Source organism: Saccostrea echinata, unplaced genomic scaffold, assembly GCF_033153115.1.
Source record: "Saccostrea echinata isolate AGI-Se365-2 ecotype Australia unplaced genomic scaffold, CSIRO_AGI_Sech_v1 ptg000032l, whole genome shotgun sequence".
Classification (NCBI taxonomy): Eukaryota; Metazoa; Mollusca; class Bivalvia; order Ostreida; family Ostreidae; genus Saccostrea; species Saccostrea echinata.
Window position 1 is genome coordinate 3736380 of NW_026889781.1, and position 27046 is coordinate 3763425.

General features: G+C 33.5%; 2 protein-coding genes across 4 annotated transcripts; one reads left to right on the forward strand and one right to left on the reverse strand.

Moving 5' to 3' along the window:
- Positions 1-8196: 8196 nt before the first annotated feature.
- LOC133197999 (uncharacterized) lies at positions 8197-17618 on the forward strand. 3 transcript variants are annotated; one of them, XM_061334149.1, is made up of 8 exons: positions 8197-8629; positions 8930-9097; positions 9569-9711; positions 12439-12619; positions 13164-13634; positions 13952-13995; positions 14252-14349; positions 15462-17618. In XM_061334149.1, exons 1-8 carry the CDS (start codon positions 8407-8409, stop codon positions 15559-15561), a joined length of 1428 nt encoding a protein of 475 aa, XP_061190133.1. In that variant the 5' UTR covers positions 8197-8406; the 3' UTR covers positions 15562-17618. The 3 variants fall into 3 exon arrangements, with proteins under 3 accessions (XP_061190133.1, XP_061190134.1, XP_061190135.1); XM_061334150.1 differs by having other exon boundaries at positions 8933-9097; XM_061334151.1 differs by having other exon boundaries at positions 8936-9097.
- Positions 17619-19605: 1987 nt separating this feature from the next.
- On the reverse strand, positions 19606-25905 carry LOC133198001 (ornithine decarboxylase antizyme 1-like). Its single transcript, XM_061334152.1, is given in 6 exon segments — positions 19606-19827; positions 23517-23602; positions 23876-24039; positions 24637-24756; positions 24758-24812; positions 25724-25905. Coding segments are annotated over 6 exon segments (654 nt in total). The 5' UTR covers positions 25822-25905; the 3' UTR covers positions 19606-19696.
- Between the last annotated feature and the right edge of the window lie 1141 nt (positions 25906-27046).

Here is a 27046-nt window from a genome sequence, read left to right on the forward strand (position 1 = left end):
TGATCACCGTCAATTATGTTTTGCGCTCTAAATTCTTAGCCATTCACTTTGTTTGTATTCGTTTTTTTTATATAATAGAATTGTTCTGTTATTTGTATTTTCATTATTTTCTTTTCACATTCTTTCTTTCCTATTGAGGAATTCTGTTATTAAAGATAAGTGACACTAAAGAATCAAAACAGAAATCTTCAACGTCATCCCTGCAATTTGCATTTATCTTAACGTGTGTTTCTATAAAAGTATTGGTAATGTTTCCCTTCTCTAGCACAGAGGTATAACCTTGCTTTAAACAAAGATCACAAATCCTCTGTTAATCATTTCTCTGCAGAGTATCTATTGTTTTATGAGATGGTCGAAGACAAAGCCTTATCATCACGAAATGTTATGTTCTAGTCTTCATATAATCTCGATTTTCATATGATGTCTATCTGGTAAGAAATTAGATCCAAGATGTTCTCCAGAGGTAACACTGTTTGAAACATTTTTACTTTCATTAATTTGATTTTCTTTTTAGATCTTAGCATTACTGCAACTATCACTGTCAGGACGACGATCAAGATCAAAAATTAGAAGAGTGGTTGTTGTTACAGATGTGGGAGAATTTGTGGATCCGCCAAGTATATAGCAAAATCTCTCTCTCTCTCTCTCTCTCTCTCTCTCTCTCTCGAGCGCACGCGCGCGCCAATGCGTTTTTGTAATTAATTAAATGAAAAAAATAAGAAAAGTTTACTTTACCATTAGAAAAGATTATTTATTGAGAGGAATTTCATCTCTAGATGAGATTCTCCGACGTTGTGCTTCCTCAAAAAGGAAAAAAAGTGTTTTATCGTTTATTCATAAGATTTTTTTCCAGTTACAGAAATTCTTTGAGAGATGACTGTAGAATTTAAAAGAAACAAAAAATCGAAAAAAAAAAAATAAAATGAAATAAAATAAATAAATAAATAAATAAAAAATAAAATAACAGTTTGACAAGTTTTAGCACACATTCCTCTTTATCTCAGAGTTTTTCCCCTAATTAACAACATGGTCCAGGTAGGAATTAAAATTTCTACAATTCACACCCTTCCTAATCATATCCGTGCTCCTGACGTTGTATTTGTACAAAGACAATACGAATGATAAATTAATATATAAATAATAATAAACATTAATGAGAGAAAAGAAATACAAGTATATGATATCATTAAATTAGTAAGCCAATTTCTTCTGGTATCTATATGTTAAGTATGGGGTTTGTGTCTCTCAGTTGATTCAATACGCAGGAGCATGCACTATGTATGAACAATTTCTAAAAAGAGGCACGCTATTGACAAACAAGCTGACGAAACAAGGATATCAACAGTCTCGTTTGAAGTCATCTTTTTGCAAGTTTTTTGCTCGATACAATGACCTTTTCAGCACATACAACCTATCATTGAGTCAAATGCTGACTGACGTTTTTCACACTTATTGTTAGGCCATTATTTATACACTGAACTGTCTACGGATTTTTCCAGTTTCTGTTTCTCGATCATGACAAGGAGCACACGGCAGGTGTGACCGGTCGGCAGGGGATGCTCACTCCTCCATGGCACCTGATCCCACCTCTAAATTTTGAGGTCCGTGTTTGCTCTGCTCCAAATTTTTATCGTTTCATTGGACTTTCGAGATTGAATACTGTTCGTTATCTTTATATTTCATGAAATATATTTCAGCAGAGGAAGGCATTCTGTCTGAATCAGGAAGTTTTGGAGACTTTGGAAGGTATCGTTGAACTTAAAATAAAAGGGAAAAAATACAAATTTAAGATCCATTTTATCTCCTTATATTCATCAGAGGGAATGTAGTGAAGAACTTCCTGTCTTTCAGAACCGGAAGAGCTACCAGAAAAAGTATGAGAAGATTTACCAGAAGGAAAATCAGAAAGGCTCCCAGAAGATATTTCAGGAGTAGCCGCCGTGGATTACAGGAAAGAGGCTTGAAATAAATTACTTGCTGTCACTCTGTTACTGAACAATAAACTGTTTCATTCCAGAGACAAAAGCATTAAATTAGTAGTTGCTATTAGTCTGTCATTTTTATTTCTGGATCTTGATCCGAACACGGCTATAACCAGTTTCGTACATAGCGAAGTGTTTTATTATTATCATTATTATTATTATTATCATCATTATTTATTTATTTTAATTTCGCATTTTATTTTGCTTTTTTTTTTTTTTTTTTTTTTTATCCCTGGCAAAATTCTCTGTAAACAATTTGCAGTCAGGTTAAGGACTCTCGATCTAACTGCAGCCTATGCGGAGTTTGGGAAAACAATTATGACCGCACCTTAAAGCAATCAAATGAATCCCGATGAATAAATGCAAATGTTTTCTTTTTTATACACACAAAAATGCTTTGTTTCTCATAAATAATGTAGTATGGAATTCCATATACGACAGCCGACTGCTTACTGCCAACTGCTCACTGCTTACTGCCAGCTGCCAGTTGCTTACTGACAACTGCTACTGCTTATAGATGATATTGCCTATTTTGTTATCTTAACATCTTAAATAAATCCTAGTAGTAGGGGAAAAAAAACACCGAAAAATAGTATTTTTCTGCCAACTAAATGTACATCCAAGTCTATTTTCAAAATTTGACATATTTGAATGATTTTTTTCCCTATTTATAAAAATATTTATGTGAATTTTCACAAAACATAACCTGTTCGGGAAATCAAAGAGAGATACTTATGTTTTTACTATAGAAATCAACGGAAAAAGATAAATTTATTTTCAAAACACCCCCCCCCCCATGAAATAACAATTCCTTTATACAGGTATTATGAAGTATTATTTCACAAATTCATACCAAAGGTTTTGTTGTCTCACGAGGGGGGGGGGGGTATATGTTTAAGGCCCGTATCAACGGTTTTAAAAGTTGGGGGGAGGTAAAAAAATTTGACAAGCAAAACAAAAAAAACTGAACTGTCCAGACTCGAAAATCTTTTTTCATGTGTGCGTGTGTTCTTGAGAGGTGGGGGGGGGGGGGGGTTGAAAATAAGATTTTTTTTCAAATCTTGGAATTTGCAATTGCTCGACCTGACAACAACAAAAAAAATGGGGGGGGGGGCTAACATCTAAATGAAAGGTAACTATAGCAAATACTATGCTCAGATAAAAAGTGGGGGCGAGAGGGAGGTCCCCCCTCCGTGCCCCTCCCCCCCCCTCAAAAGCCTTCCACGGGCCTGCATTTACAGACTAAAAACAGAAAAATAGTCATTTTTAACGAATTTTAAATGAGAAAAAAAATTTTAAAAATGTGTTTTACCAATCTGAACATATTGAATTTTATATAAGTTAAACATAAATATATGGAGAGATTTAAGAGTTATTTATCCGTTTCCATGAGTATTTGAAAATCTGGAGATTTTTTAAAGCATGATTCCAATTGATAAAATTTTCTACTCCCCTTATGAAAGGATTTGCAAATAAGAGCAATTAACTTTTTGACATTGGTTTTTGAAATTATTAATCCATTATCAATGAACTTTGCTTTGCATTTAATCAAGCTTTAATGGCCAAATTGCCATTTATATTGAATAAAATGGATGTAAAATGTAGGCGGAAATCGAGTTAACGTGCGTAGTTCTTACAATAATAACAAAGAAGAGGCCCATGGACCACAACGCTCACCTGAGCATATTGGCTAGGAAAAGGGAGAAATCAGTTTAGTATTGAAAAGATTATGTATATAAGTGATCGCAAATAATACCCGTCTTCCATCCCAACCCCCTCAAGGGGAAAGGGATGATTTGTTCAAATTTGAATCTACAGTACCTGAGGATGCTTCCATATTTCTTTGACTAATCATGACTTTAGAAGGCTTTTTTTTTCTATATATTTGATCTTCTATTGTGGCCCTACCCTATTCTCGAACATGATTTGAACAAACTTGAATCTACACTTCCTGAGTATGCTTCTGAATTAATATGACTAATCATGGATTTGCCATTCTTGGGATAAAGATTTTTAATGGTGTATCTAATGCATTCCCGTGTAAAACGTTGATCACCAATTGTGGTTCCTCCTACCCCAGGGGGGTCATGATTTGAACAAACTTGAATATAAACTACCTGAGGATGCTTCCATATAAATATGACTAATCATGGATTTGCAGTTCATGAGAAAAAGATTTTTAAAGATATTTCCTATGTATACCTATGTAAAACTTTGATCCCCCATTGTGGCCCCTCCCTATCTCCAAGGGTCATGATTTGTACAACATTGAATTTACACTACCTGAGGATGCTTCCACATAAATATGACCAATCATGGCTTTGGTGTTCTTGACAAGAAGATTTTTTTTTAGAGATTTTTCCTCTACATTCCTATTTAAAACTTTGTTCACTCATTGCGACACAACCCTAGCCCTGGGGGTCATGATTTGAACAAACTTAATTGAATATATACTACCTAAGGATACTTCCATATTAGTACCACCAAACATGGTTTTACTGTTCTTGAGAAGATTTTTTATGATTTTTTCCTGTTTTCCTATGTAAGAATGTGATCTCCCATTGTGGCCCCAATCTATCCCCAAGGGTCATGATTTGAACAAACTTGAATCTAAACTATGCCAGGAAGCTTTCACATAAGTTTCATCTTTTCTGACCCAGTGATTCTTGAGAAGAAGATTTTTAAATGACCCACCCTATTTTTACTTTTTTCTTACTTATCTCCCCTTGGAAGATGGTGTGGCCCTTCATTTGAACAAACTTGAATTCCCTTTTCCAAAGGATACCCTGTACCAAATTTGTTGAAATTGGCGGAGTGGGTCTGGAGAAGAACGTGAGATTGTAAAAGAAAGTTTACGATAACAACAACAACACCAAGAACGACGGCAGACAACAGACAAATTTTGATCAGAAAAGCTCACTTGAGCATTTGGCTTAGCTAAACTAAGAACTGGTGAAATTTTGGATTTGTTAAACAATGAAGGCGAGAAAAGAGTAAATTAGAAGAAGGATTATTTCCTCTTAAAAACAAACATTTAATTCCCATATTTCCTTGCAGGCAAATAATTCGATATCTTATTTGACGCGGGGAAGGGGCGGGAGGTGAAGTAGTGATGTTGGGGGTTTGCATATTTGACAAAAGAACACACTTTTAGTAGGGTCTTGGGTAACATTTGTTTGTATATGTATTTATACTAGAAATATTACTGAAAATTACAGTAACATAACTTTTGCCTGGGGTAAAATATCTAGCATTAGCTTTTAGTGTTTCTTTTTAATCCATGAAAAGTACCTGTATTTGCTGGTTTTATTTATAAGTATTTTATTTAAATCGTTTTAATGGCTAATGTCAGATAAGGGGGAGGGTAGTTCTTGATAAATTGCCAACAAATAATATACAATGGTGCTCCCTCAATAATGACAAATGACTGTGCCCTTTTTTATTACTTGTCGAGGGGTTTTTGTTGGGTTGTGCCCCCCCCCGGGGGGGGGGGGGGGCACTGATAATTTTCTTTTTACATAGAGTAATATGTTTTGTATTTTGATTTTTTATTAGTATTTTGGTATAAATGCATATACCAAAAAATGTTACTCAAGATCCTGCTAAAAGTTTGTCACCCCATTTTTTCTGACGATTTGTAAGCCTCTCTCCCTCATCAAAAATATCTATTGAATAATTTGCATGCAAGGAAATGTGGGAATTAGATGTTGGAAGGTGTATTTCATAGGAAATACACCTTCTAATTATTTATTCCTTCCTGGTGTTCAACATTTTAAAAAAAAATTGTTATTATTGTAATATTCTTGTTATTAAAGGGTTTGTTCAAGCATGTGTATTCAAGATATTAAAGATAACAAAACAGGCAATATCATGTTTGAGCAGTAAGCAGTAATCAGTTGGCAGTAAGCAGTTTGCTGTCGTATATGGAATTTCATAATGTAGAGATAAATATTTATGCCACAATAACACTAATAAATTGTAGATTACTGAATGAAAGCCAGCTTGACCTCGCTGTACTGGCTTAAACATATTTTCTCTGTACTAGAGACGTGGATCAAGCTATTGGCATATGTTGTAAATGTAAACATGAAATGAAAATGAAAGAAGCGTGATCTGACAAAAATGGAGACATATTCTTCAATGTATTAATCAATATTTTTAGTTCATTAAATTGAAAACGTATAGACCTTATATTAAGCCGTGGAAAGGCACACTTGTACAAAAACATAGTGGAATGACAGGCACATCCCAAAAATTGCATAAGTTCAACGATGCCAGCATCACTATAAATATGATTTTTTTTAGACACGTTTAGCAATTATCCCTTTTTCGTACAGTGCCAAGAGCTGGTTGTGCGCTACTGCTTTATTCAGTGAATTCCATTATTTCAATGTGTATATTACGTCTATATAGAAAGTATTTCGAAATACGGCTAAATTTTATATGATTCCCAAGCATACGGAAGTTGCCCCCAGCAGTTTTCATGTTAAGGATTTTGTCTCGCTGAAAATATAATTTTCATATTGAAAAGATGTCCACACACGTTGAACTTTTAATCTTTGTAGCCATTCATTTTTTTTTTTTTTTCTAATTTTAATCTGTCACGTGAAAATCAGTTGATAAAAGCGATGTAGCTTAGCCGAACTCAGCAGAGACCCCATATATACACTTAACAAAACTTCTAAGTGTTCACGCTAATAAATGTATTTATTTAAAAACTACATGATAGAATGGTATGATATTTTCAATTATTATAACCATATTATTTTGGACTGCTTAACTTCTAAATAATTTCAGCACCATAAACTTTTTTTTTTACTTAAGCTTAAGATATGCTTTATGATCCTGGGCCCAGAGCTGCAATAAATTGGCACAATTAGAACCCGAGGGAGTTTCAACAAATTGGAAGACCTGGTCAACAAAAACTAAATTAAAGAGATCATAGTTTGAAACTGTTGTAAAACTATAGGCAGTATTTATCCATCCTTTTTTACATCAGAGCACTTTTATATGTATGAAGGGCATTCGTAAAATCAGAATATTGTCTTTGAAAAGAGAGTTAACGTTTATAGATAACCACTCGCAAAGTTTTGAAAAAATTCCGTTTTCCATTTTAATTAGTGATGAGGCAGTAGTTTAATTATGATGTCAAAAAGAATCACTTTTGAATTATCGTAAGGAATAATTGCATGTATTTTAGATGTTGAAAAAATAACACATTTAAATGTTTTGGGGATTTTGGCTTCTAAGTATTTTTGTTTGAAAACTGATATTTGTTTTTTCAGAGTTTTTTTTTTTTTTTTTAATTTTTTTATTTATTTATTTTTTTTTTTTTGTATTCACGTTTAATCAATTAACAGTTGTTCCACACTACTTGAAGTTTCACCTTAGCTTCTGTTATATACTTCAGGTGTTTGGTTATTCTTTTAAAAAATAAACGTATTTCCGGTGAATATTAATTTTGTAAATCAAACATACAAGTGATCAAGTTTTTCACAAATTCTTAATCACATTGAAGTCATCCACTAGAATTATGCAAACAGAAAAAAATTGGAGTGAATTTAAAAAAAAAAAAGTTGAAACTTAAGTTTATATTCATTCAAATCCAGCCATGCAGGAGAGATATTTAGGTTTCAGTGATAAGTCCTTGAACAAATATAAAGTCTGGAAAAGTCATAAAAATTGTCAGTCGATATTTTGGAAAGAATTTTTCAAGCACAATTTTTTTTTTAATTATTAGAATGACGAGGAATTAAGTGCGAACACAGGTGCTTGGGGACGGGACCCCCTCCCCATGTTCCGTACCCCAAGAGTTATTTGAATTTGTTATAAAATATTTTTCTTCGACACATTTACAAAGTATTGCAACTGAAAAAGCCAAAATATAACCTTAAACGAGACTTTTATAAAAATTCACACTCTCTGATATACATCTTTCAGTATCAGAGAGTGTAATTTTTTTTATAAAAGGCTAGTTTAAGGTTATATTTTTTTTTTTTCCAGTTCCAATACTTTGTGAATGTGTCATAGAAAAATATTATCAGACAACACCTTCTTTGTAAGGAAAACAAATGGGACACGGCTATCCTTCAAATGAAATCGGGTTTGGGATTCGGTAAATCGGAAATGAAAACATTTGTGGATTTCCGCCAATTTTTATGTCTAGCGATGTATATTTATACTTCTAAATGTTTTTAAAAATGTAACTAAGCTAATGAATTTCAGCAAAGCTTTACGGTGAGATGTTAATGGTTTTTGACAACTCACAATATAATTTAAAAAGAAAATGTATGCATCCTGAATTTCCTCGGTAATTTTTCTTCATTCCTTAAAGAACCATAAAAATTTAGTGTTGGAATACATACAGTAAGAGTTTTCAACCAAAGCTTCAATCATCGGTTTTGAAGCCAGTTGGTGAACATAAATGTTTATTATGGGTGACAAATCTGATGACGATTTGGACGAAATTGACTTGTCAGAAAAGATAAAGCAGTTAGAACGAGAGAAAGAACGTCTTGAGAGGAGGAATATGAAGAAGAAATACGCGGAGTTAAGTAGGTCAGTTGGTCAGCTACGGAGAAGTACAGAGTACGAACCTCATTCCTCAAGTATCAGTCCCTCCCGTGACAAAAATCACCCAAACAGAGGTAAACACTTGTTTTTATCCATTACCATGATAATTATCAGAAAAAGTAAAATTACAGTGTTGTTGATATATTTTTATGAAGTGTAATCATAATTATTTCTCATATCATCATTTGAGAAGTTTGAGATTTTAAAAATAAAAATCAGATGCACAGTGTACGTGTAAATACAAATCAGGGACATGTACTAAGTATATTATAGGTCATATTATAGGTCTTGGTACAAGCAAGGCACTAAAGCTGAGACAATTTCTCTTTATATATCTCTGTGCTTTCATTTGATTTAAATCTTTTTTTTTATAGCAGCAGTCAAGGAATCAGTGGACAATGACTTTGGCAGCCTTCTCTCAGAGCAGAGAGACAGACTGCGTATGCTTCAGAGGCAGTCAGGGGAGTGCGCCAGTGGGGGGAATCAACCCCGGGGCAGAGATCTTGACCAATCGGATTCAGACTCTGAGGAGAGAAGGAACTGTAAGGCTTATAGACTCCACCTCGCCCCAGCTGCCTCACTCTGAGTTTCATATTTTCAAAATAAATGTATTAACCTGAAATGTGTAACTTAGATACTTGTCACATATGTTCGGGTTCAGAGTTTGCCAACAAGGATTTCATACTTTGACATATAAGTGTTGTTTCTAATGTGCTACTTTCCCTGTCCATTTTCTCCCACAACGATTTAGACTCAAGATGCAGAATAAATATTAGAGAAATAGGAATCCGTACAATATTATTTTGAAAATTATATCTTTCAGTATCTGCACGATGCTTGGACAGAATTGGACAGAACTACTTCTTTATTGCTTTTATGCGTTAAAAGTACATTCATTACATCAAAATTCCTCTTGTAATTGTATTATAAGCATGTACTTAGTAATCACTGCTTTTGTTCACAAATACATTGAACTTATTACTAAACCCTCCCTTTATTCTGTTGTATTGCAGTAGATACAGTCATGTCAAAAGAACACAAACAGAAACTACAGCTTCACAGGGACACACTGGTAGAGAACATGACCCCAGAGGACATCTTTAATGACCTCATAGCAAGCCAGGTCATCTCCACAGCAGATGTCAGTAGAATAAAAGTAGGTCAAAGGTCACAGAATTAGAAAAATAATAGGAAGGGGGATACTGTTAATCAGTTTTTCCTTTGAAAACTTAAATTTTGCATGTAACTTCAATGAATTGTCTCAATCAAAAATAAAGTTTTCATGAACAATAAATGAAAGTTTCTTTTTGGGGAGCACAATAAACTCATAAATAAATTTTTGCAAATTGTTAATGATTTTCACAAACTGCTTATTAATTTTCATTTCATTCTGATTTCAATTTGATAATTTCTTTTTAAAATACAAATAAAAGGCCTGAGCTTTGCTGTTTGAATCTACTAACTGATCAATCAAGTTTAACTGTGTTAACTTATATGTCAGCTTATTTAAGTTGCATAAAAAGTGAAGAAAAGGCACAAAAGACTGTTTATTCTTGGTACTGCCTTGTTGTTACAGTAAAACCCGTTATAGCGAAGTCCTAGGGACCTGTGAATTTACTTTGCTGTATCCGTAATTTGTTATATCCGTATATCGAATTCGTATAAGTACCTTGGTACTGCCTTGTTGTTACAGTAAAACCCGTTATAGCGAAGTCCTAGGGACCTGTGAATTTACTTTGCTGTATCCGTAATTTGTTATATCCATATATCGAATTCGTATAAGTACCTTGGTACTGCCTTGTTGTTACAGTAAAACCCGTTATAGCGAAGTCCTAGGGACCTGTGAATTTACTTTGCTGTATCCGTAATTTGTTATATCCATATATCGAATTCGTATAAGTACCTTGGTACTGCCTTGTTGTTACAGTAAAACCCGTTATAGCGAAGTCCTAGGGACCTGTGAATTTACTTTGCTGTATCCGTAATTTGTTATATCCATATATCGAATTCGTATAAGTACCTTGGTACTGCCTTGTTGTTACAGTAAAACCCGTTATAGCGAAGTCCTAGGGACCTGTGAATTTACTTTGCTGTATCCGTAATTTGTTATATCCATATATCGAATTCGTATAAGTACCTTGGTACTGCCTTGTTGTTACAGTAAAACCCGTTATAGCGAAGTCCTAGGGACCTGTGAATTTACTTTGCTGTATCCGTAATTTGTTATATCCATATATCGAATTCGTATAAGTACCTTGGTACTGCCTTGTTGTTACAGTAAAACCCGTTATAGCGAAGTCCTAGGGACCTGTGAATTTACTTTGCTGTATCCGTAATTTGTTATATCCATATATCGAATTCGTATAAGTACCTTGGTACTGCCTTGTTGTTACAATAAAACTCGTTATAGCGAAGTCCTAGGGACCTGTGAATTTACTTTGCTACATCCGTAATTTGTTATATCTGTATATCGAATTTGTTTTAGTATAAATAGCAAATTTGCAATATACACATTTTCCTTCAAGTATTACTACCGCCTATATGTTAGGGAAGCAATTATTACCAAAAGTACCTTGAATATCTAAGGTTTTATTATGAATTGAATTTTATATACAAATGCTTAACATGCTTAACAAAAATAAAGTCAGTGTAATATATCAAATTTTGAGATCTTTGAAAATTCGTTATATAAGATGTAAATTTTATTATTTTTTTTTACCTCTAGGGGACTCTAAATCAGTTCCCTATATCCGTCAATTCGTTATATCAGAGTTCGTTATAACCATGGAATTTTATGAAGAATTGTTAACAATTTTGCCGGGACCACAAAAAACTTCGCTATATCCATGAATTCGCTATATCCGTGTTCGTACTAATCGAGTTTTACCATATGTCAACTCAACGAACACCTTTTAGGCTCACCTGAGCCGAACGCTCAAGTGAGCTCTTCTGATCACATTTTGTCTGGCGTCCATCTGTCTGTCCATCTGTCTGTCTGTAAACTTTTCATATTTTTGACTTCTTCTCAAGAACCACTGGGCCAAATTCAACCAATCTTGCCACAAAGCATCTTTTCATGAACAGCAAAGTCAAATTGATATGAAAGCATTGTAGATAGTGTAGATGCAATTTTGTTCAATTCATGAACCCGGAGCTATGGTTGTTCAAAAATGGCAATCAAAGATTTGCATAGGAATTATGTATATTTAATGTATAAAAAATCTTCTTTTAAGAACACCTGACCATATTCAATTTTGTTCAGATTATGACCCTTAGGGGTGAGTGGGTCACACTATGCAAGTCTTACATAACTATAAAAGACAAAAATATAAATATTATTTTTCTCAAGAGAGCAAATGTATTTTGATATGGAAAAATTCTCAGAAAGTGCAAATTCTCAGAAAGTGCAGATTCAATTTCTTCTAATCATTGTCCCTGGGGTATGGTGGGCCCACAATGAGTGATTAAAGCTTACAGAGGAATATATAGGAAAAAATCTTTTTCTCAAGAACAGAAAAGCCATGATTAGTCAAACTGATATTGAAGCATCCTAGGGTAGTGTAGAATGAAATTTGTTCAAATGAGGGCCCCTGGGGGGTAGGGTGGGGCCACAATGGGGGATCAAATTTTTACAAATGAATATATGGGAAAAAATCTGCTGCTCAAGAACGGCAAAGCCATTTGTTATATTGATATGAAAGCATCATCAGCTGGTTTAAAATTCAACACCCCCCCCCCCTCCCCATAAACTTTTCAATACTGAATTGATTTTTGCTTTTTTTCCTAGCCAATGTGTTCAGGTGAGCGATGTGGCCCATGGGCCTCTTGTTTGTGTAATCACATTTGATATTTGATTGTAAATGTTTCTTTAACTTGTTAACAGGAGAAAATGACAAGAGAAGCAATGAATGAAGAACTATTAAATAACCTGATTCGCAGGTCAGACAGAGCATATTATGAATTTGTCAAGTCACTGCGAAAAACCTTACAGGGTCATCTGGCTGATTTACTGGATGAATCCTCCACACGACAAAGGCGTACACCAAAACGTAAACGACAAACAGGTAACAAGAAAAAGTCCTAAATGTTTATTAAAGCCTTACTGATACATCAAAATGTGTACCTTTCAGGGTATATCAATTTAGTTTAATCTCCTATGAAAGGATTGAGCTTCTTCTACTTTAAAGACACTGTCACGGTAGCTCAGTTTGTAGAGCACTTGCTCCATGATTGGATTTTTTGGGGGTTCAAACCTCAGCTGTGACTACCTAAGTTGATAAAAAAAAAGGTAGCAACACAGTTCCTTCACCAACCGGTCGACACTTTGGAGTGAAAGTTGCTGGTCTTTCGGATGAGACCTTAAAAACTAAGACCCTATGTCATGGCAGATGTTTTGACCTGAGTGCCGAGTAAAGGTCTATTTGAAGCCTTTCATCAGTGTATGGTGATGTCTCTATATGAATGAAAAATTCTCAAATGGGATGCAAAACAACATACAATCAATCTTTATATAGTGTGAGAGAAGTTGAGGGGGAGTATTGTAGATTTTTTAATCATGTTTTTATGTACTTAACAGAATATGACAAATAATGGACAATTTTTTTTCAGGGGAGATAAACATTGCAGTAGATGTTGAGGATATATCCCCAGCCCCAGGTAGGAAAAAGCCTACCTGCTCCTGCGGAGAAGTGGAGGAGCAGATCCTTATCATGGCAAAAACAGCCTACAAGGCCATCCGCAGGAGGGACAACACACCTGCCTCATTTGAACAATTCAAGAAAGAACTTTCACAGACCAACGAAATTGTTAAAGAAAGCATGGAAATCATGCACACATTAAAAATTCTATGCAAGCATGGAGACTTGGATATTTCTTATGGAAGTGTTATTTTCAGCATCCGGTGCAATTCCTTGATGTGCATTCAAGAGATTTGGATGATGTATAAATCTGGGTCTTTGCAGAGTTTGTTGCAAAGAACTTTTGTGACTAGGAGTTTACTAAGGATTTGTAGTGTTAAGTCTGTGAGGCTAAGAGTGCAGATTTCAGAAACGGAGTATAAAAAATGTCTCAGGGAAATAGGTGAGCTAGACTACATTTAGTCTTTAAATAATTAAATTAAATTGATAACAGCTTTTCAACATGTTCAAAATAAGTATTTTGGTTTTTGCTATTCATGTTCTTACAAGTTTTAGATGCATGCAGTTCTGGTACATGTAGTTAGTTCTTCATTCACCCCTGTACACAAGCATGCTAATATTGTATATTTTTATTGTATCCTTTTCTAGACTGCCTACTTTGAAATTGTTTCGAAAAAAAATAAATAATTAAATTTCCAGCTGTTAACAATTAAATTGATAAACCTTGACCTAAAAAAAACCCTTCTTGGTCTTCTTCAGGTGGCAGAGAATCGAAGACTTTGAAATCATGTCGAGTCTTAAGGGTAAGTGTGTGCATTACCATGTTAATCTTCATTTTATAACAGTTCTTAGGGAATGAAATCAATGGGTTTAATGGTTTATATCTTAACAGGTGTTGGATGATTATTCTTGGTGTGAAAAAGATTGAAAATATTCTCTGTTTAAGAAACCACCGGAGTGGATGATGATTTTTAAATGTAAAAAAAAATATATGATTGTACTATTTTACATACATTGGAAATAACACAGCACAGACTACTAAATTAACATTAATTTCAGAGTGCTAGTCAAATGTCTGAAAATGTGGTTCCTCAAGCAAAGAACAGATCTCCGTACTTTGATTCCAGCAGCAGAAAAAGAAAGGCTTTCACAGAAATGTAAGTTGTCATGGTTCATTAAGCTGTATCTTCACGTCAGACTTTCAAAATTGTGCAGTAACTTTTTGTTGGGTACATGTGTACTGTAAATAAATTTTTCTTAATGCATGTACATGTTAACCACTAGGAGTTTTGAGATAATGAAGTGATCACATAGTTTTGTTGCGATAAACAATTAAATGATTTACAATGTATTTATTTAATTTTTTTTTTTTTGATGTTGAAAGAAAAAAAAAATGAGAATTTCACAAATGTAAATTATCTTGTAAAAATTAGATTTGAAATTCCTGTCAGAGAGAAAGTGTATGGCCATAAATGATAGTTAACATTGATTTGCAGAATTTAATATAGAAGGTACATGCTAGTGGGTCAGTTTTTTTGCCTAGTTTACCAAAAAGGGACAAACCAGTAAATGCCTCGGAACTTATTTAATACTGTATACATGTCTGCCCACTGTAGCTTTTTCTATGTATGCTTATATAATCATTCAAACATCTTTTGAATATGCTATTAGTATTAAATCAGTTCTGAAATACACTGAACATTTACATTTATATTTTCTCAATTTGGTATAAAGAGTTACCTCTCTTTACTTGATATTGCAAGGTTTGATTTAAGGATGCTCTAAATACTGCACACTGAAGAGTTCTTATTCCATGGTATTTTTTTGCAGTCAGTGTGAACTCCCCTTTGATATAAGGTAGAATAAATGTAAATTATAGTAATCAACACAATTTTAAAATACATTGAAGTATTCTCAACATTATACATGTATTATGATAAACCAAGATGAAGTAATTGAGCACATAATTTGAATGTATTTTCTAATGGAAGTAAACAGCAGTGATTTCTGTTCGCTAATAAATTGTTGTCTTTGAACATTTTTTTTTTAAATATATGGCAAATATGGCAAGTAAACTACATGTATTTTGAAAGTTAAATAGATATTAAAACTCAGTATATACATTGTACATCTTCATCATGTTCATATGAAAGAATTTCATCAAAGTAAAAAGAAATTGTTAAAGAAAGCGGAAATTGAAAAGGAATACATGTAGGAATGCTTCTGATTGAGTCACTGTTTTACAATTTTTCTTCATTTTCTGCTTCAGAGAGAAAAACACCTGTGACAGTCCTTGTACCCAGAGCCAGAAGATCTCTCCAGAGTTATGTCCCTTGTATAGCCTTAGATCCCAAGCCGGTTACACATGACATTTAATGTGACAAAGCCCAAACCACTTTTATCTGAATTCAGTGTTATTTTGAATTTACAGCCATATATTTTTCAGTGTCATTTTGAATTTATGAAAGTGCATGAATAAGTTATATAAATTCATTTTCATAAAATCCAGATCACTATTTAATATCTAAACTCGGTGTCATTTTGAATTCACAATAAAATTCATTTCCATATAGCCCAGATCACTATTATCAGAATTCAATGTTATTTTAAAGAAGCCAACTTTATTATCAATTGCAAAATGCAAACCATGCAGAGAAGGAAATATTCTAAATTATACTGGTAAGTAATGTTAGAATCTAGAGTTTTTATCCAAGTTTTTAATTGTTAATTTTTAAAGCCTCTCTTTTAACACCTTGTTAATGAGTATTTCATCCATATCTCCTTAGAAATTTGAAATATTTCAAGACACCAGAACACAAGAGTTCAAATTTAAGATACTTTCTTCTAGTGATGGGCATATCAAATTCCAGCTTGAATATTTAGAAAAATAGAGCCACGTATGAAGATTGTTTTACATTGATATTAATAGAATAACAACACATACAGTTGCGTTTATGTGCATTTTCCATGCTCAGCTTCCTTATTGTGTATTAATTCAATTGTTGATTATTTATTTATGGTTATTGTTTTTCAAGCCATGGCTATCCCCCTCCCCAATAAACCTTTAGTAGAAATACAATTATTATAGTCGTAACTGGTATTTAATACACATATTGCATTGCATACTGAGTCTGAATAGTTTGCAAATGTCACCATAAGAAAATGATAAATCAGAAAGTTCTAGAACAAGAATTTTACATGATAATTTAGTTGTATAGATTTTGGACCAGACTTTTTTATTTATATTCAAGTCTGAAAAAAAAAAAAACCATATTGATTGAAATGTGCACCTAAGATTCCCATTCCTTTAAGCTGGTTGGAGTTATCTAGTATATATTGATACATCCTTAAAAATACATGTACAGTGTATTAAATTATATATTATATTATTGCCAATGAAAGTATAAAGTGTGATTCTTAAGAATAACAAAATAAATTCTGAGGTGAATACATTTATTGTCTTCATCAAATTTTACGTGTACATGCGTGTACCATTGTTTCACTTTTTATTCAACATTTATTTTCTGAATATTATACCCAGTCACTGTGTCAAAGCTATGTTAATTAGCAGTCAAGAGTATTTGAAAACTTCAAAATGTGATTAGTGAAAATTATAATAAGACTTTTAACCTTTTTAAGTGAATACAGTGTCAAAATAGATATTACTTATTTGTCATGGTTTCTATTGAGGAAGTAATTGTTGATTCACAGTATTAAAACAATTTTTTTACTGTTAGTATGGGAAAGCAAGAAAAAGTGTACATATGTGGTACTGACTTCACTATAATTGTAAATTGAATTAAAGATTTGGATTTCAGTTAAAATTATTCAAGTTTTCTAAAATCCTTCAGCATGAGTTGTAGAGATAAGCCCTTATTTAATATAGGAGCACTTTAATCATTTCAGGCGACCTAAATTTTGTCCTCATATTGATATGCACACACCATGTATATCCTGTGTATGCACTTTATTATCTAAGATAAAATGTACAAGGACTTTAAATCTGTGCTCCCTTGAACCGTCTATTTTTAAGCTGAAGTGAACACATCAAGTTAAGTAGGTCAAATGTACTGTTTTTGAGGTAAAGATCTGGCATTATTTCAATGAGCCAAATTGTCAGTTTTGAAGCTTTCTTTTTCATGAAGATAAAATAATTTTTGAGTATATGAAAGGAGATTGTGAACACAGTGGAATGACTGTATAATATATTTTTTTTGTCACAGATTATTTTGTGACAAACTGATACAGCACATGAGTTTTTAAGTGCTTAAACTGATAAAAATTTCCTGCGTACTAAAATATACAGGAAGGTTACTTCTGATCATGAGCAAACATGATTTTTATGTCTTAGCAGTGCATTTATTTTTAAAAGTTGTGCATTTTATAAATGTGTTCAAGAGTATTTATTGTTAATGTATTAATGAAGAATTCTAGTAAAATATCAATATCTTATTCTGTGTTGTCAATTATTTTATAATGATTTTAGGAACCACTCTGCACTTAATCTTGTCAATTGAAAATGAATGGCTAGTATGTAGATTTACATGCATATCCTTTACAACAATAATTTGTCAAAGTCTCTTTTGTAGAAATTTAAAGAGCTGACCCATTTTGTTGTCATAAATTTCTGCTGAAAATTTTCCAGGTGGCCGTTTAAAGAAAGATTTTAAGACGTTCTAAGATTGGGCCACAACTCATCCAAGTCCCCTTGGCCCTCTTGTTCTCCATAGAAAAGTCAAATCTATACCGGAGGATGCTTTTCCATATTAAAATGAATAATAAAGGGCCCATCCATCATCACATTTTTTTCCTTTTTATTACCAAATTTAAAATTATTTCCGACAGTGGCCCCAACTTACCCCAACGGATCAAAATTTGAATAAACTTTGATGATGCTTCGATAAGACTATGACCCGTCATGGCCTTGCTGTTCTTCCGGAGATTTTTAAAGAATTTTTCTTATACACAACCATGCAAAACTCTCCTATTGTGCTCCTACACTGCCCCCTAGGGCCATAATTTGAATGTATTTGAATCTACACTGCCGAGAAGCTTTCATAGGAGTTTCATTTTTGTCTGGCCCAGTCATCCTTGAGAAAAGATTCTGTAAAGATGTCGCCATGTTTTCACCAATTTGCAATTAAGAGGGTGTAGCTCTCCATTTGAACAAAACTTGGAATATTCTCTTCAACCAAAGATGCTTTGTGGCAAGTTTAGTTGAAATTGGCTCAGTGATTTTTTTTTAAAGGAAATAGAAATATTAACAGATGGACTGACATAAAGACAGATGCCTGACAAGATGTGATCAAAAGCTCACTTGAGCTTTCAGCTCAGGTCAGCTAAATACATGTACATGTACATGTATTCAATCCCACATTTCTAAGAGAAAAAAAACCACAACCCTTTCTCCCCCTGAAAATTTTCTGGGCCAATTCATTTCATCAAAAAATTGGCTCCACAGATTTCAATGATTTATTTTCAGTTCAGGCAAAGAAACCTTTTTTTTTTGTAAATAATAAACAACATGAACACTTTTTTTTCATTGTTCTTTATTTTACAACAAATTTATATAGAAACATTTTTGCAAACCTACATAAAAAGAGTCAAACAAATGAAAAATTATGAGGTAAACTTATGTCAACATGTACCAGTACCTTGAAGAGATGATATCTCAAAAGAAGAAAAAAAAAACACTCCAAATTTATGCAAAAGGGATTTCGAAAAATCAACATTGAAAACATAGCACTGGAAAACAAAAAAATAGTTTATGTTTAGCAATTCAAATTTTCTCAACGTATGATCAAAAACATGTTTTAAAAATTAATGAATAATGGTCCACTGCATTTTCATGCAAAAATGCTTCTACACAAAATAATATGTACAATGAAATTTTTCAATACCTTATAAAGTAAACGAAAAAGCCTGCGTTACATAGTACAAAGATTTTTTTTTTTCTTTTTTTAGTGAAGTTTTTCCTTTTTTTTTTTTTTTTAAATTTTTTTACACACATATCTACATGTCTATTCATGACAGAGGACGCAAGAAATTTTTCAAGTTAAAGAGAAAAAAATTGTGAAAATCTAAATGAACTTAAAATTCCATCAACGTTGATTGACGCTGTTAGTAAATGTGCAAAAGGTCACCAAGATGGTATTTGATCAAATGACATTGACTACTTGTTCAAAGTATGTACACTACAAACTTGTTCATTACAAAACAAACTCAAAAAAAGGCAATTGTTGGAAAAATTCTATACACAACATAAAAACTTTTTTTTAAAAAATGGCAACGACACATTTTGTTCTTGAATGCACACAACTTTCAAAAATACCTTTTCAGATTTAATAATAGTTTTTCCCCCTAAAATCATTGAAATAAAGTCAATAGTAAACAAAAATCTACCAACTATTAAAAAAAAAATTTTCTGATCAAAAACAAAGACAAGAAATCATCATCAAGAGAAAGTGGCCCATAATACTAAAAGCCATGTTTGTTAAGGAAAACCTAGTCATCATCGAGGTCGTCAAGGTCAATCTTGTATACCATGTACATGACCTCGGGTACCATGGGAACAATGGGGTCACCAGGGCAGGCCACTGCGAATCCCATGAACATGAAAGTTCGGATCAAGGAGGCTGGAAAACAAAGAAATCAAGGATGAATTTTTGTTCTTTAAGGTCAGATGACACATTCCTCGAAAATATATAATTTTTCCCAAGAATTTGTCATTGAAGTATTGCTACTAAAACTAGTTTCTAGTGATGGGACATCGGTTAATTTTCATAATCGATCATCGGTTGGAATCGGTTACTGCTTCCGATGTGATTTTACCGATTATAATCGGATGTCATAGTTTTGTATATAAAAAGCAGACTATTTAATTATTTCATATTATTTCTGTAACATGAATATGTAAAATATATAATATATAGAGGATATTCAATGTTTTGAAGATGAATAAGGAATTTATTTCACGAGTAGGACAGGATTCGCACTCTTGAAAATATCAAAAAATCCTGTCTTACGAAATAAATTCCATATTCATCTACAAAACATTGAATTTTCTGTTTGTAATATTACATTTTCTTAGATTTTCCCTTTGCCAGCTGTCTTTTCGTAACACGGTGTCATAGGCTATGATGTCATAGTTGAGCGGTTGAGACGTCATAGCTAAGTGATTGCGAGATTGAAAAACGTTGTAAACATGAATTTTTAACGACATATTTGGAAAAACTCTGGCAGTATTATAATTAGTATCTGTGGGGATGGCCCATTAACTCTATCTTATAACAGGCCAAGGATCTTTTTAAAAACACTCTTCGTGAAGGGAAGGAAAATCGTAAGTTTTGCCGCACTTATGATATTCTCACACTGTGAGAATACGATTTTCGATATCCTTTTACACTGTGTTCAGAATATCACTTTTATTCAGTAAATAAATTACAGTATTTCACTGTTGAAAATGTAATAAATTATTTTCTTTGTTGTTTTGCTTCTTTTACACTTTCTATATATGCACCTTTCGGTTCTTAATCACCTCTGCTTCGTGCTAGTTGGTTAGTATCAGATGCAGACGCCATTTTCTTTCATTAGAAGAAATAAATTTTAAACCAGAAATGGATAATTCCGGGATGTATTGTATTAGAAGTATGTTTCCGATGATCGATTATGAAAAATTATAATCGATCATCGGAATCGGTAGCATTTTTTCGTCGACAATCGATGTTTTCTGATTATCAGTACAACACTACTAGTTTCCTCACCAAAAATTGTGGTACCTTTCCTGGCATTTGGGCAAGATACCAGAGGGTGATAGTTCTTATAATATATAATCCATTTGGGTAATCTTTTGAATTGCCAATGTCACAATTTCTGGTGTACTTATTTTTTAAAACATTGAAAACAATTTAGAAATCACAACAGAATGATAATTATGAATAATTTTTCATATAATACCAAGGCAAACAAGGTATCTTTGAGAAACGTGTCATCTGACCTTAAGGTTAAGAAATGGTTATAACATGCAGTTTTATCATGTCTGTGCAAAAAACTTTTTGAATAGCCAGTAGATATTTAGATTCACATTTTAGAGAATATAAAGCCTGCCAGTTTTTTATTGTAGTTTACAATGAAAAAGGTAAATATAACAGTGATCAATCTAAAAAAAAACACACACATATATATATATATATATATATATATATATATATATATATATATATATATATATATATATATATATATATATACATATGCCAAGAGGCCCATGGGCCACAGCGCTCACCTGAGTAACTTTGGCCTTGCTGTTTTTCTCCTGATTTCTCTACCCCCCCCCCCCCCCCCCCCCCGTAGTACTTATTGTGGCCCGTCCTACCCCCAGGGGTCATGATATTAACAATTAGAATCTACACTACCCCAGGATGCTTTCACATAAGTTTCAGCTTTTCTGGCCCAGTGGTTCTTGAGAAGAAGATTTTTAAAGATTTTTACTACATTTTTCAATGTAAAACTTGAGTCCCTAATGTGGCCCCGTCCTACCCCCGGGAGTCATGATTTGAACAATTTAGAATCTACACTACCCCAGGATGCTTCCACATAAGTTTCAGCTTTTCTGGTCCAGTGGTTCTTGAGAAGAAGATTTTTAAAGATTTTTACTATATATTTCAATAAAACTTGGATTCCCTATTGTGGCCCTGCTCTACCTCCGGGGGTCATGATTTGAATAATTTAGAATCTACACTACCCCAGGATGCTTCCAAATAAGTTTCAGCTTTTCTGGCCCAGTGGTTCTTGAGAAGAAGATTTTTAAAGATTTTTTCTATATATTTCAATGTAAAACTTGGATTCCCTATTGTGGCCCTGTCCTACCTCCGGGGGTCATGATTTGAATAATTTAGAATCTACACTACCCCAGGATGCTTCCACATAAGTTTCAGCTTTTCTGGCCCAGTTGTTCTTGAGAAGAAGGTTTTTTAATGACCCCACCCAATTTTTGTATTTTCTTGATTATCTCCCCTTTGAAGGGGACTTGGCCCTTCATTTAAACTCCCCTTCACCCAAGGATGCTTTTACCAAGTTTGGTTAAAATTGGGACAGTGGTTCTTGAGAAGAAGTCGAAAATGTGAAAAGTTTACAGACGGACGGACGGACAACGGACAACAGATGATCAGAAAAGCTCACTTGAGCTTTCAGCTCAGGTGAGCTAATAAAGCACTAGAAATCTATGAAAATTACACAACATGGACATTTAAAGTAGTACATATTTATACAAGCCCATCATCATGACATTATGGTCAGCCTGATCAATTATTGAGAAGTCCATCAGAAATTTTTCAAGCCTGGACCATGTTGACTTTTTTTAACACAAACTTTTCTTCACAACTTTGCTTTATAATTGTTGAACAAACCACTAGCAAACACATAAAGTTTTTTTTTCTTTTTAAATAACAATCAAACCTTGTTATCTTGAACTCCATGAGACCAAGGGAATAACTTCCATAAAATATTCCCATGTTTGAGATACTGAGGTTAAAATACATAGAAGAAAAATGGTTGGGACTTCAAACTCACTTTAAAATATCCATGGTATTTAATGCATTTGATATTCAAGATTCTATATACTTACTTATACATGTATTTCATTTCATCACTTGTTAACTCCTTTATACCATGGATATATGTCATATGATATCGTTTCAATATCAACAGTTGTGATGGTGGGAGATCTTATACATGTTAAATAACTAAATTCCAAATTAGGGCTGTCACGGTTCCAAAATTTTTTGGGTCGGGTCGGTTCTGTAAATTTTCGGTTCGGTTTTGGGTTTTTCAGGTCGGGTATTTACATCTATTTTAAACCTTAATTTCATGAATTTAATTTGAAAAGTCTTTATTTGTTACATTAGATTTACATTGAAAACAAGTCTTAACCATGCGAATGTCTAGACATCGGTGACTTGGCCTACTATTAGCCACAACCTGACCATTCCTGCTCGTTTTGATAATTATCTAATACTTCCGTGACAAGTGTTTTGTCATGGAATGAAGTAGATTTCAGTTGTGACGTTTATTTTTCACTGTTATCGTCATCATTCCTTTGATTTCGACGCCATTTTTTGTACTGAACAGACTCTAATATATAAACCAGACCCGGACCGAAATCCGGAAAAATGGAACCGGAACCGAACCGAACAACTTGGACCGCAGTTCTCGGTTATTTCGGGTACTCGTGACAGCCCTATTCCAAATGCCCTTAAAACATCTAGATCACTCTTGAAACCTCTGGGAAATAGCAGTATTAATTACATTTTTTAAAAAAAGTTACCTCGATCATTCCTGCTCTTGCAGAAACAGAGAATGACATGGTCACAGCAAAGCTTCTCCTCTGCATACTCCAAAAGTGTGATCAAGCTGTGGATATATATATTTATAATTCAATTATGCTTCATTTATACCATGTGCAGAATATTTTTGAATATTAGATTTTCCATGACAGTTGACTCTGCTTATTTCCAATGAATATCTCTTAATTGTAAAGGAATCCATAATAAATAAAAATTTTAATCTTTATAGCTAGGAAGCTTTTGGATATGTTTTTGACCACTGTTTGACTGTGGAAAGTTTAAGCAAATGATGTACATCTTATTCCTAACGTAGCATTATTCATGGTTCATTTTTCCATACCTTTCCTTAGAACCTTCAGGCAGAATTCCGTTGGGAACTTCCACGTACAGGTTTCCGCTAGTCAAAATGGTCTCCCAGGTGACCTTATGACCTCCAGACAAATGCACAGTAAAGCTCAGATTTGTGGACATGTGAGCTTCTGCTAAAATGCTACTGTTGTCAACCTACAAAAAAAAAACATACACAATCAAATTAGTTGATTAATTATACAAACAGAGTGATTTAGGCAATAGTACTCTAGTTTCTTATCTCCAGATTATAAAGCAGGGTTGTCCGTAAGACCCGGTGGTTGGGAATTTCCCTGCCTATAGTGACATAATTCCACGGTTACTCTGGTATTCCCCCTCATCCTCCTGTGAAGGAAGGAACCCCAGAACCCCCTCTACTTTTTTAATGTCCCCTGCTATTTTAATTCTAAAGGTACAACATTGATAAAGTAACAAAAGCTCCCTGAGATTGGCTCTGTCATAATGCATATTTAAGTGGTAATTCTAGAACTCCTACGAAACCCCTTTCTTTGACCTAAAACTAAGCTTAAATAATGTCATGTTAATAAGTATCATTTTCACTACTGAATACTATATACATTGTACACAAGCAAATATTCAAGTTCAAGTTCTTTACTGACTTTGAGCTTTACAGCTTATCAGTGATGCTGTGGAGATTTTTAGTAATAACCATACTAACATTTATTTCAATTTTAAAACCCTATATATTTAGTAAGTTCTAATACGCTATTTTTCTCTATTCCTAATCTATACCTGTGCATTGCGGTTGTTTTCCTTAATAAACAGGCTTTTAGCACTGACAGGGGGCTCTGTTAAAACCCCCACGCCGTTGCCCTCTGTCACGAATGACACGTTGACGGCGTGGGGAACATCAGGAGCACGACCGAGGCCCTGCACCGAGCGATATACAATATCGCTTACTGGGTACGCTGAAAGGAGAAAATGAAAGTAAGTCAAATTAAAACTGAAAGTTAAACAGGAAAGAGGTAAAATCAAATTTAAAACTGAAAGTAAAACATCTGCAAGAAAGCAAACTACATGAAACCACATCAGTACAAAAGGAAAATCTATTGTACAAATCTTTTATGAGGTTCTGCATATATCATAGATGTAAAACTGTAGCTATTCCTACTGACATTTATGGTTTGTCTTTCAATTTTTTTCCCCAGAGAGGAATATACATGTAGCTACTTGGGAAGACAAAATTGGACTGGCGTCAAGTGAGAAAATCTGTGGTATGTATATCCCGATTTTTTTTCTCTGAGAGCTAGAGTTCAGTTCTGCAGCATTATTTAATTTAAAAAAATTACATAAGCTTTAAGACTCCACTAGATTTACTTATTTCATCATCGCAGTCCCGGCTTATCTTCCTTTATCAAATCTCAACGTAAAATAAGACCACTGATTACTAGGTCAATGACCTATTTTTCCAGTCTTTTTCCAAGTTCAATAAAGAATTTCATTCATTATTGTATAAGTTGTAAGCTTCGTGAGATTCGAACACTGATTTAATTAATCATCAATTACTCCCATCCTTTTAATTTTATTATTCCCCATATTGATTAGACCTAAATAAATGATCAGCTGACTCGCACGTCACAACATCGTGTCATCACGGGTCACACATTGTTTTTCCGAGAACTACTATCACTCATGAACTTGAATTCTTTCTTATTCTTATAAATTACATAATAATTGTCCATCTTATACACGATTTTCCCTAATGATCTTTAGTACCTCTATGGTTGACTTTGACCTCTATCTCAACAATAACAAAAAATGGTCGACTTGTTTTTCACTGATAATATAGTCAATATATATAAAGAAAAAATATACTTACAGATTTGTACTATGTAACGCAGGCATTTTCTCTTTTTCTTCTTTCTCCTTCGGGCCAAAGTTTTCGTCTAATATTATGGCGTCTGCGGCCCTCAACATAACTTTCTCGGCGTGTTTGTACACCCCGAGTTCACTACGTTTGTAAAAATCTTCCGGATTGTTTATCGTTTTATTGAAGTCATTCGGTATTTTCCGGAAATGCGCAATGATGCGTGTAAGGATCACTCGGCACACCTCGATCCAGTTTGATGCTATGACGGAATCATCCGAGATTTACCGAATGTTACGGAATATGTCGAAGTAGCTTTCGATCATCATCGGGATTTCAAAAATTGCTGTCATTTCGATCCCGATTTTAAAATACATCTTAGGGATATGCGAAATTTGCGATAAAATAAACCTTCAAAACGAGCATTTTTTTAATTGCAGAAATGCTTTTGAGCATTCATTTTAATATTTTCAACCAATTTTTTAATAACAAATTATATACGTTATAAGGATTTCCAAAAATTGTTATGACGAATAAAATTCGATTTAACATGCAATTCAAAATTTCGATATATATCGAAATCAAAATTATTTTTGTCAGGTCCTAAATGGGCTTCCGCACAGATCAGATCAGATCAGAATTTTTTTTTTTAAAGCCGAGTTTATAAAAACGATAAACATAAGCTCTGTAAAGCATTGGAAATTGATAAACATGTTAATTAATTTCATAATTGTTATAACAATTTATAGAAATGTGTTTCAAGAAATTTATCATTTTTATAGAAAATTAATAATTTGTTTCAACAAAAAAAGAAAGATCCCTATACGCTTCTGTATATATGAGTTTGATTTTGATCATACAATAATGAGAGTGAGATTACAGGCCCGTAAAAGGCGGAAGGGGGGGGGCACTTTTTCTGAGTATAGTATTTTGCTATAGAAAATTTTCCTTAAGATCCTGCGCCCCTCACTTTTTGTTGCCAAGGTCAAGCACTGGCAAATTCCATGATTTGGACAGTTAATTATTTTTTTTTAATTTATTTATTTATTATTATTATTTATTTATTTATTTATTTTTTGCTTGACAGATTTTTGGGGGAAGTTCGCCCCCACTTTTGAAAGCATTGCTATGGACCTGGATTAAAAATGACGACAAAGAGAGAGGCCAGTCTGATTAAAACCAGCCCCTTCTCCTTTCACTCATCAGGAAAGGAGAAGGGGGCTGGTTTTAATCAGACTGAGAAAGGGGGCTAACTTATACCACGCCACATTTTCTGCAAGCCCTGCATAATATATATCCTCACACGCACTTTTCACCCTCCTTTGGAGTACAAAA